The sequence below is a fragment of the Eschrichtius robustus genome, chromosome 8, assembly GCF_028021215.1.
Source record: "Eschrichtius robustus isolate mEscRob2 chromosome 8, mEscRob2.pri, whole genome shotgun sequence".
Taxonomy (NCBI): Eukaryota; Metazoa; Chordata; class Mammalia; order Artiodactyla; family Eschrichtiidae; genus Eschrichtius; species Eschrichtius robustus.
The window spans coordinates 124,717,210-124,736,440 of record NC_090831.1 but is presented as its reverse complement, the minus strand read 5'-3'; the positions used below and the strand labels follow the sequence as shown (position 1 = coordinate 124,736,440).

The 19,231-nt window shown below is 41.4% G+C and overlaps 1 protein-coding gene across 1 annotated transcript in view; it reads left to right on the top strand.

Annotated features, from left to right (window-relative positions):
• The window catches only part of RHEB (Ras homolog, mTORC1 binding), a 46,567-nt gene that overhangs the window by 13,542 nt on the left and 13,794 nt on the right, over nt 1-19,231 (top strand). Inside the window, exons 2-3 of the mRNA XM_068549715.1 lie at nt 12,929-13,000; nt 18,556-18,623. Of these exons, the coding sequence (XP_068405816.1) occupies nt 12,929-13,000; nt 18,556-18,623 (140 nt within the window). The remainder of the gene's footprint in view (nt 1-12,928; nt 13,001-18,555; nt 18,624-19,231) is intronic.

The following is a 19,231-nucleotide window of genomic DNA, read 5'->3' as shown; positions in this document are numbered from 1 at the left end:
CAAAGAGCCCACTTGCCTCAACGAAAAGATCCCGCCTGCCGCAATGAAGGTCCCGCATGCCGCAACGAAAATCTGACGCAGCCAAAATTTTAAAATAATGATAAAAATTTTAAAAACTAAAAAATACAACAGAGTAGTGAATATAACAAAAAAGAAGCAGACTCACAGTTACAGAGAACAAACTAGTGGTTACCAGTGGGGAGACGGAAGGGCGGAGGGGCAACCTAGAGGTAGGGGATTAAGATGTACAAACTATTACATATAAAATAAGCTACAAGGATATATTGTACAACACAGGGAATATAGCCAATATTTTATAGTGACTATAAATGGAGTATAACGTTTAGAAATTGTGAATCACTATATTATACATCTATAACTTAGGTAATATTGTACATCAACTATACTTCAATAAAACAAAGAAAAATCAAGTTTTATTGAGGTATAATTTATGTCTAATAAAGTTCCCATTTTTAAGTGTAAAGTTAGATGGGTTTTGACAGATTTATTCACCTGTGTAAAACCATTACTCCAATCAAAATAAAAAACATTTTCATCCCGAAAGTTCCCTCATACCCCACCCCACTCCCAGGCAAACACTCATCTGCTTTCCATTACTATCGATTAGTTTTTCTTGTTAAAAAATTTTGCATAAATAGAATCACACAATAAATACTCTTACTGTGTGACTTCTTTCAATTAGTATAATGTTTTGAGATCCATCCATGTTGTCACATATATAAGGAGTTTCTTTTTATTGCTGAGTAGTATTCTGTTGTGTGCATATACCATAATTTGTTTCTCCAGTCACTTGTTGTTTCCAGTGTTTCACTGCTAAGAATAAAGCTGTGATGAGCATTTGTTATGTGTTTGTTGACACTGTCATTTCTCTTTGGTAAGCACCCCTTGGAATGGAGTTGCTGGGTCACATGTATGAAGTTTATAATTTTCTGTGCAACTACCAGTTTCCCAAAGCATTTGTGCCATTTTACACTCCGCCAGCAACAAATGAGACCCATCCTCACTGATATCTGATATTGTCAGTTTTCTAACTCTTTAGCAGTACGGATGTGGTAGGCCATGGAAATTTGACTTTTCCCAATGACTAATGACATTGAGCGTCTTTTCATATACCTCTTGACCATTTGTATATATCTTCTTTTGTGAAGTGTCCAAGTGTTTTGCCTTTGTTATTGGGTTCTTTTTATTGAGTTATGTATTCTGAATAATAGTTCTTTTTCATATATATGTAATATTTTCTGCTAGTTCATGGCTTCCTTTTCATTACGTTTCAAAGAACAGAAATTTGTAATTTTGTTAAAGCCCAGTTTATCAGTTCTTTTGTTTATGGTTTACTCATTCTTTTATCATGTAAGGAATCTTTGCCTATCTGAAGATCATAAAAATTTTCTCATGTTTACTTCTAGAAGTGTAATTGTTTTAGCTCTTAAGTTCAGGTCTATGATCCATTTCCAGCTAATTTTTGTGTCTGAGGTAAAGGTTAAGATTCTTTTTTAAACTTGAAGTACAATTTACATACAGTAAAATTTATCCCTTTTTGTGTATGGCTCGGTTTTAACAAATAAATACTCTATAGTTATGTAACCACGACCACAAGACACAGAGCAGTTCCATCAACCCCGCACAATGCCCTTGTGCCCCTCTGTAGTCAGCCCTTACCCCCCTTCTGTTTTCTGTCCCTGTAGTTTTGTCTTTTCCAGAATGTAATATAAATGGAATCACATTTGAGATTTATCCGTGTTGTTGTGTCTATCAGTAGTTCATTCCTTTTTACTGCTGAGTAGTGTTCCTTTGTGTGGATTTAATATAATTTGTTTATCTGGTAACAGGTTGAAGGACATTTGGTTTGTTTCTACTTTGGGACAGTTATGAATAAAGCTCTTATAGGTATATGCATACAAGTTTTTGGGTGACCATAGTTTTCATTTCTCTTGGAAAAATACCTAAGAATGGGACTGCTGGGTCATCTGATAAATGTGTTTTATTTTTAAAAAACTTTTTCCAAAGTGACTGTACCATTTTGCACCCCGTCCAAAGAGAACAGTTGCTCCACATCCTCTCCAGTACTGGTATTGTCAGTATTTTTTTATTGTAGACATTTTTAATTAGATGTGTTATATCTCACTGTAATTATATTTGCATTTTCCTAATGAATAATGATAAGCATCATTTCATGGGCTTACTTGCCTTTTTTTTTATATAATTTGATTGGCAGCGGTTTTATTTTTTTTAATAAATTTATTTTTGTCTGCGTTGGGTCTTTGTTGCTGCACACAGGCTTTCTGTAGTTGCAGTGGATCTGGGGCTACTCGTCGTTGCGGTGCGCGGGCTTCTCGTTGTGGTGGCTTCTCTCGTTGTGGAGCTCGGGCTCTAGGTGGACAGGCTTCAGTAGTTGTGGCACGTGGGCTCAGTAGTTGTGGCGCAGAGGCTTAGTTGCTCCGCGGCATGTGGGATCTTCCCGGACCAGGGCTCGAACCCGTGTCGCCTGCATTGGCAGGCGGATTCTTAACCACTGCATCACCAGGGAAGTCCTTACTTGCCGTTTGAATATTTTCTTTGTTAAAGTGTTCAAATCTTTTGCTCGTATGCTTAATTGGGTGGTTTTTTCATTGTCAAATTTTGAGAGTTTGTTATATATCCTGATTCATGCCCTTTGTTGGATAATGTGTTTTGCACATGTTTTCTCCAGGTCTGTGGTTTGTCTTTTCATCCCCTTAACAAGAATCTTTTGCTGACCAGTTTTAATTTCGATGAAGTCCAATATACCCTTTTTTTCTTTGTGGATTGTGCTGTTGAAATCTTTCTTATTAACTCAAGGTCACAGAGAGTTTCTCCTGTGTTTTCTTCCAGAAGTTTCATAGTTTAGGTTTTGCAGTTGGTCTGTGATCCATTTTTTACCCTGTGCTTTTATATGGGATGTGGTCAGGTTCTTTCTCTTTAATGTTGATAATCCAGTTGTGTCAGCACCACTTGTTGAAAAAGACTGTTCTTTCTCCCTTGAATTGCCTTTGCACCTTTATCCAAAATCAGCTGATCATTTATATGTGTGGGTTTATTTCTGGAGCCTGTATTTTGTTCCATTAATCTATATGTCTGTTTTTATGCCAATACCACACTGTCTTGATAACTGTAGTCTCCTATTAAGTCTTGAAATCAAGTACATACTTGTTTCTTTTTTAAATTGTCTGAGGTTCTTGTTTCCCTTACAGATCAGTTTTTCCATTTTTTTCCTTTTTGGTTTGTATTAAATACCTATTTTGAAGCAGGTTAAAATGCCCATTTTTCATTTCTAGTCCATTTTTCAGAATTTCCTCCTGATCTCCCTAGTGTTTCCTCCTCTCACGTCCCTCTCCTCAGTAGAAATTCTCCAGTGGTGGTTCTTTTTTTTTTCTGGCCGCACTGTGTGGTATGCAGGATCTTAGTTCCCCAGCCGGGGGTCAAACCCATGCCCCCTGCAGTGGAATCGCAGAGTCTTAAGCACTGGAGCACCGGGGAACTCCCTGGCAGTTCTTTTTTAAAAAACAACACCACCACTTTCTAATCCCGTGGGGGGGAGGGGTGTACTTGACCTTTCACATAGGTGCCTTCCTTTCTGTTAAGATTACGGGATCCTTGTAGATGGCAATCAGGTGTATCATGCTGACATCTTTTTCAGAATTCAGGTGATCATAGAATCCTGTTACGGAATAGCATCAGTCGATGTGTGTGGACTGAAGGTGTACTGTGTTTAGTCATCACACGCATGAGGGTTCCAAGGCACAAAGGCATTAACTTCCCCAGAGACACAGCTGGGGTTCACACCGTAATCTGATTTCAAATCCTGAACCTTAACCCTCAGTCCTGTTTCTATTAATTATATTTCCTCAATGCCAGGATGTATTGTGGTTTTAATTTACTAGTGTGCTCTCATCAACCCCTGCCCCGCGAAGCTGCCGTTAACAGATGATGTTTCTTAGAATAAATGGAGTCCTGGAAATGGGAAGAGTTGATTATTACATGGTGAATACTTTTTGCCCTGTGGCCATAACCACAGTTATTCCATTATTTACTTGAAATGTATTTTATGTGAAATAGTAGGAACTTATTTCAAAAGATGTTACCTGGATTTTTTTTAAACAGAGTATTTGTGAAAAAAAAGTTTTTTCATATTCACTTGATCATGTTTAATCTGTTTTTTCATAAGTTTTTTACAGTAGAAGCAATTCCTTGGATAATCTCTGAGAACTCTGGGCATGTTTAGTTACAGTCTTCACAGACCTTTCTAAGATTAATTTCACCTATTCCAATTATTCTGATGGCTGCTTTTTCTTAGTAATAGAGTTTTTGTGTGGTTGGGAATTTGGGATTACAGGTTGGTGTTTGAGTTGTTTTCCTCTTACTTCCTCTGCCCTCTTCCCATCTTTACTCACTCTTTTCTGTTGGGTTTTTTCACTGGCCATCATCTGGCCCCAGTCCACAATCCTCTTGTGGGGAGCTTGCTTGGTTCCTGGTAGGACCGTGTCCTGTCCCATTTGCCACCCCCATCCCAGACACGTAAAAAATATGACCCCAGTGCTTGGTCAGCAGCTTTCTTTAAGTTTCTGGCTCTGGCCTCTTCCAAGGATCATTCAAGTCAATTATTAGAAGGCATCACTGATGTTTGTTCCTTGAGAAATTTTTTTTATATATATAATTGTTTCATTAATTAATTTATTTATTTTTGGCTGCGTTGGGTCTTCGTTGCTACGCGCGGGCTTTCTCTAGTTGCAGCAAGCGGGGTCTACTCTTCGTTGCAGTGCGCGGGCTTCTCATTGCAGTGGCATCTCTTGTTGCGGAGCACGGGCTCTAAGTGAGCGGGCTTCAATAGTTGTGGCACGTGGGCTCAGTAGTTGTGGCTCGCAGCCTCTAGAGCGCAGGCTCAGTAGTTGTGGCACACGGGCTTAGTTGCTCCGCGGCATGTGGGATCTTCCCGGACCAGGGCTCGAACCCGTGTCCCCTGCATTGGCAGGCGGACTCTTAACCACTGCACCACCAGGGAAGTCCCCCTTGAGAAATTTTACTTCCAGATTGTGTCAGTTAAGAGTGGGTGTAGAGTCAAGTGATAAGTAATGTTTCTTAAAGCAGAGAAGACTTCTATCACTCTAAAATATGAATTTATCAAATAGAAGAGTGATTTGAGTGATCTTTATAAGAAGATACTAAAATTTTCAGTTCTATTGCAATAATATTGCAATCAGTTAGTATGCTTTTGACTGCGAAATAATTTGTCTCATGCTGGCTTAAAGAATAAGGTTTATTCATTCACATAAATGGAAGACTAGTGGTTGACTAGTCAGTCAACTCAAGAACAGAGTTTCTTCCATCTCTTTTTTCCTGCCAGCCTTGACCTTGGTCCAGGGGTTCTCAAACCTGTGGCACATTGGAATCACTCAGGGATCTTTTTAACAATCCCCGTGCCCTGGCTGCACCTTGTAGTAATTAAATCAGAATTACTTGAGGGTGAGGCCCAGCCAGTAGTTTTTGGAATTCCCTCTGTGTTTCCGGAGTGCAGCTAAGTTTGTGAACCAGTGTTCTAAACTTTAGAACTTGGTTTGGAGATCAGTATCACCAGGGATCTTGGTAGAAATGGAAAATCCCACACCCCACCCCAGATCAAATAGATCAACAATCTACACTTTAACGTGGTCCCTAGGAGAACTGCTTATTCTTTAACATTAGGGAAGCCCTGCTTTAGAACACTGGTTTTCAAACTTCCAGATACGCTGGAATCACTGGAGGAGTTTGAAAAATACTGAGTGAAGCATGGGCCCCACCCTAGAAATTCTGGTATATAGGGGTTACCTGAAGTGTTACCTAGAATCTGGGTTTTGCTATTGCATCCTATAGTATTCAAGATGTTCATTTGTCCCCCGTTATTTCCTGTAAATTGGTAGTTAAATCTAGCAGTTTGGTTAGATTTAGGTGGTTTCTTTCTCTTTTTCCTTCCCCACCCTCCTTAAAATTGCTACTAGGAGACCCATAATATCTGGTTATTTCTCTTTTTGCGGCATTAATAGCTGCTCCTCATCATTGCTTAGATCCATTCATTCATTAGTTTAAAAAATCATGGTAATTATTTGTTATGTTCCTTTGTTTACAAGGAATAGATACATATTTCCTCCAATTTATTGCATTTATTGTGCTTTTTTATTTTAATATACTTATCACTATTAGAATTTATGTACCAAGCAATTTCTGTTTGTTCGCTGATATATCCCAGCGCCTAGAACCATGCCTGGAACATAATAGCTGCTTAATAGCTATTTGAGAAATTAATGAATTAATCCATAGTCAGGGATTTGAAAACTCGGGATTCAGAATGGAATGAAATGTTACCAAGCTTGACACTGTTAAAAATACAGCCGTTGTGAGGCAGAACCGGGAGGAAAAAAGGTGTTTGGACAGGTTGGGGAGCGCATCTCCTTATTTTACAAAGTGAATAGTCCAGCTCTTCTGTCTGTAACTGATGAAGCTACAAGTCCAGGTTTCAGTGCGGGTAGTGTAACCATTTAGCTCCGGGGAACTGGAGGGGAGAGTAGACCACCTGCAGCTTGGTGGCTGTGTCAGCATCTGGTCCCTATGGAGGCAGACATCCCGAAGTCACAACGTGCCTCTGGCCAATAGTTTCTTGGAATTGTTGTTATACGTTGCATGCTGCACTGTTCTTTGATTTCTTTTGTTAAGTGAAAGAGCTGCTGCTCTTCCTTAATTGCCTCTGTAGCTTTAGCCTCTATGTTCCTGACTTTTTACTTCAAGGCTCCTCAAACCAGAGGCTACACACTTTCTGTCAGGTATTGTAGTCAGATTACTACCGGACATGCAGGTCACACGCATTCCCATGGTTGCGTTTGATCTGGGTTAGTGGGGTAGAGCTTTAAGCGACTGAGATCATTTTCTAGAGCATGCGCTCATCTCCGTGGTCAGGGATATAGCACCCAACGGCTGCAACACCCAACCAAGTCTTTCTATAGCACTGAGAGCAGAAGGGGAACATAAGTCAGGATGTACTCCCCTGGAGTTTTAAACGTATTTAATAAGTATGTCAGAGGCATGTGAGCAAACCAGATGGATTGGAGTTAAACCAGTAGAGAAATGAAGAATGTGTTTAGAACTGTTGCAGGAGGAAGGTTTGGAGGAGACCAGGAGTGGGGATGGGATGTAGAGCCCAGGAGCAGGGATGGGATGTAGAGCCCAGGAGCGGGGATGGGATGTAGAGCCCAGGGGCTGGAATCGCTTCTGTGGAAAGAAGGGTGTGCTGCCCGCTTCCTCTGCGCCGTGGTGATGATGTGAAGAGGGCCAGGCAGACGGGCTGCGTTGCACAGCCCAGGGGCTCCCTTCACACTGTCTGACGTGCACAGAGCCAAGGCAAAGGTGAGTGGAAGACAGCGGTGTCACAGCAGTTACCTCTAAGGTTCAGCCTCAGCTTGTAGTCATGGCTGTGTCCCATGTAGCCCATGTTGTGTGTGCTTTAAATGCTTATGAGCTGAGCTGCTGGGAGGAACTGGAGGATTTGGGAACACCCTGCAGACAGGGGGAGGTAGGTGATTTAGAATGGTCACATTTGAACTTGGCACCTGAGGGGGGAGTGGTAATTAAACTTTAGGGTGAAGCACATGAGTGGGGGCTTGTTAATACTCCTGCCTGGGAGGTTTGGGTGGGGCTTAGGAATTTGCAGTTGCAGTAGGTTGCCCTGGGATGCTGCTGGAACCACACTTTGCTGCTTTGTTGGGAAAGGGACACTCACAGAAAGGATTCCTAAAGACAGAGGACAGAGCCGGGAAAGGCCACAGCTTGAGAATGGTTGCCAAGCGACAGGGTTGGGGGCTTTTCTGCAGCTGAGCTCAACAGGCTCACAAAAGGCCAAAGATGAGACTAAGATCATAGAATTTATCAGCCCAGAGAAAGGAAATTGACAGGTTCTGATAAAAGAGTAGTGCGTGGGGCACAGTGATTTATCTTGGGACTTAAACTGATCGGGAAGGAAGTGAACCGTGGTAGAGATTGGAGATTCAGGAGGCTCGTAGAGCAGGGTGTATCTAACTTTTTGGGCTTCAGTCTGTAGTAAGAAATACATTGTACGTTGTGACCCAGTCATAAATGTTTATATAACTGAAAAGTTCCATGACGACTTTATTATTTGCAGTCCACTCTGGCGTTCCTATTTCTTTAAAAACGGTGCTGGTCCTAGCTCAGTATGTTGATTTCATGATCTGGTGGGTTACAACCCCTGGTTTGAAAACATTGCTTCCAGAGATGGTCTGGATTAGGTGATGGGAGTCAGAAGGTGAGGACGCTGGGAAGACGCACCACCTGCTTATTGATTGGTTCGCGGGAGGTGCAGGGTTGGAGGTGGAGTCGTCTGGGTGTTTCCTGTCGTGCTCAGGAGGCAGTTGCTGAAGTGTGTGGAGGTGGTTATTATTGGTGGCAAGACCCGTGAGCTTGGAAGCTAAACTGTTAGTCAGTTCGTCTGCATGGACAAAGAAGTCCCATAAGGCAAGCTTAAGGACTCAAGGTAAAAATGAAAGCAGTTCTTGGGATGGGTTGTATGCTAGGTGCGTGACGTTGGTCCAGCGGACCCTTCTGCCCAACGATGTGATAGCCCAGCAGATTGAGACCTACTCCTCCCCATTTTATCCCCGTGAACGAGTGACTGTCTGCTGTTCCAGAGGATGCTGGTTTCGGGGTGGGGAGTGATATATAAGTAATTTTTTTTCTTTATGGAGAATGAGCATGAAAAGTTGTTCAAAATTAATCTGAAAAGTATTAAAACGTTTGTATAAATAGTGCCTATTTTATAACAGTTGTGAAGTGTGAGAGGTTCAGTTAACAACCTTGAAGGTATATCTTCTGTTGTGAAAATACTGGGTGAAAAAACTTACTGTGCTAAATTACCATTGCAAAATATATATATATAACAATGCTGTTTTTACGTGGTAAAAGTTGAGAAGAAACTTTTTTTAAATAATTTTTATGACTTTTAAAACTAAGGCGGTTCTTAGTTTGGAGGGAAAATAATTGGAAGTTAATTGTGGGATATTGAGATATATTTTCAAACCTCTTACAGTACTGTTATAAAACGAGTGATTTATGTCTGTGTTGATAAACACATCTGGGCACGTGCTGCTTTTCCATTTATTTCAGATCACTCCTATATTGCTTTCATATAACATTTCTCCAAAGAGTTGATCTGGAGTTGAGATTCTCTTCAGATTGTACAAATTAATGCACCTTTCGAGAGCATGATCATTGTTGAAACATGATCATAACTAGTGTTTCAGAATCTGAATTTGATAAGGACAAAAGCCAAATAAATGTATGAACTTATTATGAGGGGAAAATTTTAAAGGTGCTCAAGTAAAGAACATAATTTGCTGTAGATCAACAAAGTCTTTTGTAGCTGCTGCAAGCAAACTGCTTGCGAAACTTGACCAAAGAGCTGAATTGCTGCTTTGGAGGATGAGGATGGTAAGGACGTCTCTGAAAGCCAGAAATTACTAGAACCAGGACTGAGAACACTATGAGCAGTGGGCTTTATTTACTAAGAATAATTATCGTTTAGTGCTGACTTGTAAAGATTTCAGCACTAGTTGTCTTCTATATAATTCTCCTTTTTAATGGAAACCGTAGAAAACTACTGTAGCAAGTCTGCAAATGTAGCCTCCCTGTCCCTCGTTAATTTAAGTAATTAATGATCTCCCTTAGGGGAGAGTCCAAGGATGAGAGACCCAAGGGAGACCTAGCTTTTCTTCAGTCCTGCTTCTGCTAATGAATAATCCCTTTTTCCGAGGACCGATCTGATTGAGAAGTCCAGCTTGCCCCCTGAGGAACTGCAGTTTTAAATCTGGTGTCCCAGTTACTTGTGAAGGTGATAGTTTGCTGTCAACCTGCATTGTGATTTGGGTTGAACTACATCATCTGCTTTTGCCAGAATAATTACTTGTGTTTTCAAGTTAAATGTCCATTTAGCCTGTCAAATAATTTATGCCCTTTATAAAGGTACAAATGAGGAACGCTTCTTGGGATATGTGCCAATAATTGTATCTTTAAGTGTGGTCCAGTTGTTATCTATAACTCCATCTTTGCACTTTATCTCATGCTGTCTTGTTTACTGTGCGTAACTTGCTTTTGGTTGTGGCTTCTGAAATTTCGCGGTAAGTCCTGAGGCTCTTCTCCCCCTCCCTTCACCCCTGCAAGTAAGGCTGTTGAGACTTAGCTGGTGCCGGTACATAATGGTTCATTACGGTCTAATCCAGTGTTTGCTACCGGTTTCCGTCCTCTTTGGGGGAACTTAGTATGTATATCACACCCTCTTTCTTTCACTATTTTTAATCCAGTCCTGGTTTTTAAAAGTTTTAAAAATCATTTTTAATTCCTTTTGTTTTTAATTCTTCAAAAGCTCTAAAGAAGTTTATTTTCTTTCTAAAATTTTTCAGTTTTGCTAACTTACAAGAGAGGGTTTTTTCCCTTGCTGCTTTCATTACATAAAATAGCTTTGCTGTGTTTTGAGCTAAATGCTCCTTTATGGGCTAGCTTATATAACATGGTTTCTTTTGAACACAGTCCGTTTGAAGTGTGTGGCGTTCCTGGATTACCACTGTATCCCTGTGTCACAGGCAGGCCCGTGCTTGGACACCAACACAGACTAGAACTGTGTTTCCTAGTCATGTGTGTAAATGGACATCTTCTGTAGTATCTGAGGGTGAGCGTGCCCTTCGGAGGTCTGAGCCCACATGTCTACAGTGTGTCGGGCACTGCGCTGGTCTTGGTAGACTAATTAGTGAAAGAAGAGAATTTCAGATAACTTTAAGCACTAAAAAGAAATAAAATAAGATGGCTATGAGAGCGTGACTGTTAGGGAGCTGGCGCCACCTTCGGTTGGGCGGTCTCGGGGAAGGGACGTTTGAGCTCAGGCCAGAATAACGATAAAAGTGAGTCTGTACATTCAGAGATGCGGGGTGGCTGGGACAAAGGCACAAAGGCGGGCAGGAACTTGGCAGGGACAGAAGGATGTGACTGGAGCCTGGGAGGGCCCGGGAGGAGGAGGGAGGGCAGCAGATGAGGTAGGGAAGGGGGCAGAGCAGGGCACCCGCGGGGAGAGCCCGGGGCTGTGGGCAGGGTTAGGAGCTGGGGGTTATTCTGATGGCGGTGAGGATTTTAAGCAGGGAAGTAACGTTTAATTTTCAAAAGCTCTTGTAGGCTGCTTTGTAGAGAAGGATTTCAGTTGTTTGTCATTCTGGAGACGCTCTGAACGGTGCTTATCTGCTCATGAGGAGCGGGCAGGCCTGCCAACTCGGGGCTCTTCTCGTTGTCTCCCAGCAGCCCCTACTTATAAGCTCGCGTATTAGTTAATTTGAGTGTATGGGGACTGCCTTTGGTGTGAAAACACTGTGCCCCCCGTGGACCGCACCTCTCCGTGGTCTGGAGGAGGACAGGCCCAACCCAAACCCCAGGAGTGTAAAACTCGTGTTACCAAACCTCTCTCCTTGGCTCTCCCTGCACCTCCTTTGAGATGGAAGTTCCGTGAGATACGGCGAGCATGTAGTGTGTGTGCTTCATAATGCTCTGAGGGCGCGGAGAGAAGGAAGGGTTTGGGGTGAAATTAGGGAGGGACCACTTCCTATTTCCTGCTGATAAAATCAGTCTGCGCTTCGTATTCGCCCCACATCCGGGGGTCAACCAACCTCGGATGGAAAATATGGCGGGCGGGGGGCAGAAAGTTCCAAAATGCAAAACTTGAATTTATTGCACACTGGCAACTGTTTACATGGCATTTACATTGTATTATTGGGTATTATAAGTAATCTAGAGATTTAAAAGTATGTGGGAAAATGTGCTAGGTTGTATGCAAATACTACACCTTTTTTTTTTTTATTGTGGTATAGTTGATTTACAATGTTGTGTTAGTTTCAAGTGTACAGCAAGCAAAGTGATTCAGTTATACATATATATTATTTTTCATATTCTTTCCCATTATGGTTTATTAGAGGATATTGATTATAGTTCCCTGTGCTGTACAGCGGGACCTTGTTGTTTTATCTGTTTAGCAGTATATACCTGCTAATCCCAAGCTCCTAATTTATCCCTCCCCCCACCTTCCCCCTTTGGTACCCATAAATTTGTTTTCTGTGTCTGTGAGTCTGTTTCTGCTTTGTAAATAAGTTCATTAATACTGCACTGTTTTATGTAAGGGACTTGAGTATCCTCGGATTTTGGTGTCTGAGGGGAGGGATGGCTGTAATGTGGCCTGTGTTCTTGCAGGGTGTCTTCACAGGGTGCCCTCTTCTAAAGTCCTCCAGGAGAAATTTACTGACAACAGGGGGGTGAGAACCTGGGGCTCTGGTTCTTGATTTGTTAACATACAGGCTCAACTATTACTGGTGATTTTGTGAAGTCAGAGCATTTCTTTATTGTCTTCTGTGTTCCAGACATTGTGAGGCCTTCAATACTGAATGATTGCGAGAGAATGTCTACCTTCAAGAAGTTTTAAAAACCGACTTTTATCACATATTTTCAGATTATCCTCTTTAAAAACTACTTGGTAACACTTATAACAGCCATAAGTGAAAGGGCCCAAAGAAACTGATCATGCTTTATTAATTTCGAGTTCAAAATTAATAGCCAGATTTCAGGGACACCAGAGGAAATTAACTTAGCTTAAACCTTATTTAAGAGTTTGTTTACTTTTGACAAACTGTGTGATATGCGTACCGGTCAGTACTGTTTGTTAATGTCACAGATATGTGTAATTCATAATAGCGTAATTGCTTAAATTCCTGTAGTATATATGGAATTTATTTCCATTTAGAGTATTTCTTGGTAAAATAGTAGAATTAAAGTTTTTTTTACCTTAATATGCCAGTGCGTACTCAGCTATTGCTCTCTCTTATAGGGAAATCCTCATTGACGATTCAGTTTGTCGAAGGCCAATTTGTTGATTCCTACGATCCAACCATAGAAAACAGTAAGTATTGTTTTCAAGGATTTATAAACTGAGAAGCCTGCTTTTTGCCTACAAACAGCCACTGTATATTCCTGGAGGCTTTGATTGCAGGGGGTATTCAGTTAAACCTATAGATCTCCAACTGGGGGCCCAAAAAAGCTTCCAAAAGCTTTACCCACTTTACACTGAATGAATTGTATTCAGTGTCCAGGTCCCACCATCTAGAAATTGTTATTCATCTCCATCGGAACCCAGTTTTACATTGGAACCTCATATTAGAGATGCTGCTTTAAGAAAACAAGTAGAGAGCAGAATCTTTTTTTTTTTTTTTTTTTCTTCTCAACAGTAGCCCTTTTTAGGGATTCCAAGCTTAAAAAGAAAGGATGAACACACTCCGGATCCTTTGTACCTTACTCTTGTAGAAGCGCTAGTCCCCCAGCCCTTTCTAGTTCTGAAGACTTGAGAGGGGGCTGTGCAGAAGTGAGCTGTCGGGGATTGGAGAGAGCCCTCGCCGCATTTCCTGAGAAGTTGGCTCCAAAGCCTATTGGCATCTCAGGCCACGTGCAGGAAAAAGCACCCAAGACCAGAACCAGCCACAGCCTTTACCTCGTCTAGTTTCAGCCCCTGGTTTCAGAATCTTCTGGAAGGATTCTAGGACTAGGACACAAGTCTTGATTCTAGGGATCATGGAAGAGAACCTGAAACACTTCCATCCAGGGAAGCTGGTCTTGTTTTGTGCTATCTTAGAACCCTAGGTAGGCCTTGGAACCAGTCTTCTTAGGTTCTAGGCACCAGGACTTACCTAGGATTTATCACCAGGAGCACAGAGATTTAAAGGTGGGATTCGTCAAACCCTGATTGGCATGTTAGACATGAAGCCGACTTAACAGCCAGGTTCATGGACTTTAACAGCTAGATTCACAGACTTCACCTGCCCAAAGCTTGCAAGAGAGAGACTTAAAAAGGAGCTTCCAGCAGGGGGGTGGACAAACTATGGCCTGCAGGTCACAAAGGCCCCACTGCCTTTTTGTACAGCCCATGAGCAAAGAATGGTTTTTACATTTTTAATATTTGAAAAGGAATAATGTTTGTGACATGTGAGTGTTCTGTGAATTTTAGATTTCAGCACCCTAGAGATTTATCAGAACACGGCCCTGCTTGTTCCCTTACACTATACAGTCTATGGCTGTCTTTGCTCTACCGTAGCAGAGCTGTTGAGTAGTTGCCGCAGAGACCATATGGCCCACAAAGCCTAAAATAGTTACTGTCTGGCCCTTTTCAGGAAGGGTTTGCCAGCCTCTGGCTTAAAATATTAAGCTGTCCTTCGTGTCCTCGTGTGCTGGTGGCAGGGAAGGAAAGCTGTTGGTTGCTAAACTAACTCTGGGAAGAGAGTTTGAAGTAACCCCTGCCGGTATCAGGAAGGAGGGGTCCTGACCGCATGCGGTGTTGATTTGTTAGCTGGCACATGATCGTCTGCAGGTGTGAGAGGCAGACTCATTTTAATGCTACCTGAAAAAGTTTGGTTGTCCGCCACTGGGATAAGAACATAAGAAAGCCGTGATCTTGCCCTTAATATTTGCTGTATGTAGCAATTTTTAATTTTGTGTCCTTAAAGAGATAAGGCTCATTTGGGAATTTTAGTCATAGAACAGTAGAAGATAGTTTTCCTGGTAAGCTCTGCCCATAAAAGTGGTTCTTAGGATTGTGTATCTTTGTGCTATTTAAAATCAAGTTGGAAGGAGAGTCATGGTGTTGAATATAAATACATTTTCTTTATATGTAAGGAATGGACCCAGTGAAAGTACAACTTTATTACCTTGATAGTATCTCAGAAGCAGAATGATATGACCCTACTTTGAAGCCTGTCAGCATCAACTTTAATCATGATTTTAATGTTTACCTATCTAATACTTACTGTAAAATAGTAAAGAATGAATTAACAGTATTTATTAAATCTTTAGGCAAGGGCAGAAATGACTGTCAGAGTATGTGAATCCCTTAAAAGTTCATGAGACATATACAGACATCACGTTCCATTTACCAGGCTTCTGACCGTCTAACACAGGGCAGAAACCCTTCCTCCACCCTTTCCCCCATGATTTAGTAGGAAAACATTGTTCAGAGATAACAAGGAATGAGAAAGGGAATGGTATCATAAACTCATTGCTAGCAACATAAATGAATGGGTAGTTTTATGGTTTTAAAAAACACAGTACTCTGTAAATCTGGGGATTCTTTTCACACTTAACTTTATAATACAGAACAGGTTGTTTCTATCAAACATTCAGTAGTAACACGTCTCTGTGAAGTATCACTGCAAAAGCAAAAATGCTGCGACTATGTCATCTTTTAACATAGGGGTATAGGAGAATAATATCAATGAAACCATAATAATATTTTCTAGTTTGGGGAAATTTCTAGACCAAATACTGTTATGCAGATGTAGCTTTTTTATATACTGTAGTGTATAAACAACTCATTGCAAACTAAATTGATAGGATGAAATTTAACTAATGGTGGTTTATAATTTAAAGGAAAAAATAGCAGCAGTTCACAGTTTCTGCCATCTCAAGGTAGCCCTGTTGATGAATTAATAAAGCTGCTCTCAGAAAGTTGGGGAATTCTCATTAGGAGTTTTGCAGCATTATCAAGCATTGCATGGTGGGTAGACTTCTCAGTAGGATATGAATTAGGAGTTCTCAATACACTTTAGTAATACAAATCTTACTTTGTGAATATCCAATTTTAGAAATCTCTTATTACCTTGCTTATTAGTAGGTTTAACTAGTAAGTGGCTATTAGTCTGCTTAGGGCAGTCTCAGGGTTTTAGGTTGGAAATTGGATTAATTTCTCCAGCGATTGAAAAAGGGAGGGAGAGAGGAAAGTGATACCCGGAGAGAGCCAGCTTTGCCTTTCTACACAAGGAGGGCGTAGGAGAATCTGTTCCTGGTTTATGGAACTGACAGACATACCTCTCATTACACTTCCCTTTTTTCTATAGTAACAAGAAGAGGCAGTTTTCCTGTGGCAGATGGAAGGTCTTCAATTTCATTTCACTGCCATGTGTAGGAGGATTTACATCCTTTTTATATGCAACGAAATACTAAAACGTTTATTAATATCTTATTTCTTGTGTGTCTCTTCCCTCACTAGCCAGTACTCCCCCAGCCTCCTTGGCTGAATTTTCGTGTTTTTCTGATCCGGCATCACAGGTGCCCCTCTGGCTCTCCCTGCACTTGCTTTCTTGTGACCCTCGCTCTCCAAGAACTTGCTTGGCTCACCACAGCCCCCAGCCTCTCCTCTCCCCTGAACTGGTATTTCGTGGGCTTTCCAACTGAACATACCTAAACCCAGCCCCTGCTCCCTCCCCCCCATCTCCCCCACCCCGTGCTGCTCCTCCAGGCTTTCCCTCTGTTGATGGATGGTACATCGTGCGTTTGTACTTTGGAGTCACCCTGATCCCCTTTCTCTCGCACCTACTTCCAGTCGACCAGAAAATCCTTCGGGTCCTACCTGTGCAGCACATCCAGAACCCAGCATTTCTCACGCCTCCGTCTCCGCCCCACTAGTCCAGGCCACCGTCATCCTTCCATCACGATAGTCTACGTAGCCACTATATTGTGGGCTCCTACTGATGTCCCTTAGCCACTTTTGTCCGTTTCAGTTATTCACAGCATAGCCAGAGTGATCTTTCTAAAATATAAATCAGACCAGGTTACTCCGTGCTCAAAACCCTTGGTTTTCCCGTCACATTCTGAATAAAAACCTGCGGTCCTCACCGTGTCCTAATAATGTCTCCTGCCTCGTCTCCAGCCGTTCTCTCGCAGGCTCAGCTGCTTTGCCTTCTCACTTTTCCTTGCCTTTCTTACTTCTTCACTTGCAGTTTAGGCTCTGCCTGGATGCTTCTCACAGAGAAGATACCTGACTGTGTGTATGTCTTGTTTGCCTCTCTGTCTGCTTCTTCCTCCTTTTACTGGGATGTCAGCTCACCGAGGTCAGAGACTGCAGTGTCTCGAACACCTAGAACAATGCTGGTGGTGATCATAGGCGCTCAAAAAATAGTTCTTGAATGAATGAATGTTTTGTTTCAATAATTTTTTCATAATAATTCCATTACACTTCATAACCACAACTACTTAGTTCTAATTGAAGGTTACAGGTTTGTTGCTCACCAGCGTTCCTTACAGAATTTTCATCGAGTCTAAGACGCACCTTTGATCTTACCTGACTGAAGTGTCGATGGGCAGGTTTCCACCCAAGAACATCATGACTGCCCCCTGGCCGACAGTGATCAAGAGCACCGTCAGGGCACTAAGCGTCCCAAGTTCCGAGGGGTTACAACGTGGGGGAAAAAATATTCCAATAGAGTTTCTTTCTTAGAAATGATGAAAACAGTTTATATTGGGTGCTCCCTATCTTGACATATTCTCATTCAGTTTTCATCTAGTTTGACTATTTCATTAAAGTGATAATTTTCAGAAAGGGCACAAGAATGATATAAAGTGTGGCAATTGGCTTGAGTAGTCTGGTCTGTAATTTTCACTCCCCTGATTCTAGCAGCCCTGCCCACATCAGAAAAGCATGGTGCTGGTATGAGTATCTTTGATTATTGCTTCTCTTTCAGCCATCCTTTCTCTCCCCAGTGGAATTCATCATTCAGATAAGATCTTTCTCTCCTCCTTGTTAAGGGTTTTCTCCCCTAATTTTCATCTGTCTCTTTTTGCTTTCTCTTTTGTCTGTGGGACAAAGTGGGCAAAAGTGGGTCCTCTCTCAGCTGTTCAAGGGATAGATTCTGTTGCCCGGCTCCAGTCAGGAGATTTGAAGACTCATTGTGAGTCAAGATGGCTGGGACGGGGTGTACGGAAGAAATCTGTTCCATTTCATTATCAGGGTTCCAGATGGTTACTTTTTAATATCCTGTTACTATTAATAGTTCTTTCCTCTCCATTTGTTTGAAGTCTGTCTCCTTAGAATTGTGAATTTTCCCGAAGTTATTTGAGTCTGGTTTCCCCCCCAGATAGGGAAAGGTTGTTGTGACAAGTTGCTTGCATCTTTCAGCTAAGTGGAGATGATGGCTTCACACAGAACATGTTCTGTTTGTGGCTGTCCTCTCTCAATAAAATTGCTAATTTTCTAGGTACTGAAAGTTCTTAGCACTTCAGTTAATATCAGCTCTTCGTGCTATGGCACCAGACTTGCTATAAATTAATGACAAGTTGTGTGCTTTTGGTTCATTCTAGAACTCAGACTTTATGTAATATATTTCACTTTTTCACAAGAGGAAAAGACTGTCCACAGCTAGAGCATTCAGATCACTTTTATAAGATTGGAAGCGTTGCCTACTTTGTTTCTTTGAAAAAGGTTCAAGGTTTACCCAACATTGGTTTTAGTCAGCATTGCTTAGTTAAATAATGGAAGTAAGGAACAATCTATAAACTCAGATATTCTTTTTTGTTTTGTGGGATCTTTTTATGAGATTACTAAGGACTCTGCTTAATTGGTTGTCATTGTTTGAGCTTTCAGTGATCCAAAGTTCACGTTTTTCTAGCTAATATTTAATTCCTTTTTCGCTGTAGCTTTCACAAAATTGATCACAGTAAATGGACAAGAATATCATCTTCAACTTGTAGATACAGCTGGGCAGGTAAGTGTGTCAGAATCCCATATAGCGCACCCGACAGTCCTAGCCCTGCCACTGACGCTTAAACACAATGGCACTGCCAAGAAGACCCCTGGTGATTTATGTGTGTTGGGATATTAACAGGCTGTCTACTTCGTCTTTTCTAAGATATTTACGGAAGTTTTTCAAATAATTAACTTGTTTTTCTACTGTAGAATGGTTTTAAATATATTCATCATAACATTGTGAAGGTTTATATTTATTAAAGGTTAGTTGTTTTCTATTTTCTAAAGGTTGATTCTGTATCAGAGAATCACATTAGCCCTTTTCCTCCCTTTGTAATATGTCTCCTCCTACGTTAAGAAGAGAAGTTGATCTTTTCTAGGGGAAAGGCCTGGGAAAGGCATAGGGTAGAAATGAGCTGGTTGTATTGGATATATTATAGGATTACAAGATTAAAGAGTGTCGATTTGATTTGCTAGACAGTAACTGCCAAAGGTGAGTAACCCCCAAAAAAGGTATGCACAGGTTAATGTGGCAGTGATGTGGGGACTGGATCGCCAGAGGAATTGACTGGAAGCAGAGGATGAAAGAAGTTAAGAGAACCTGAAGGGAGCCAAGAGAACCCTTTT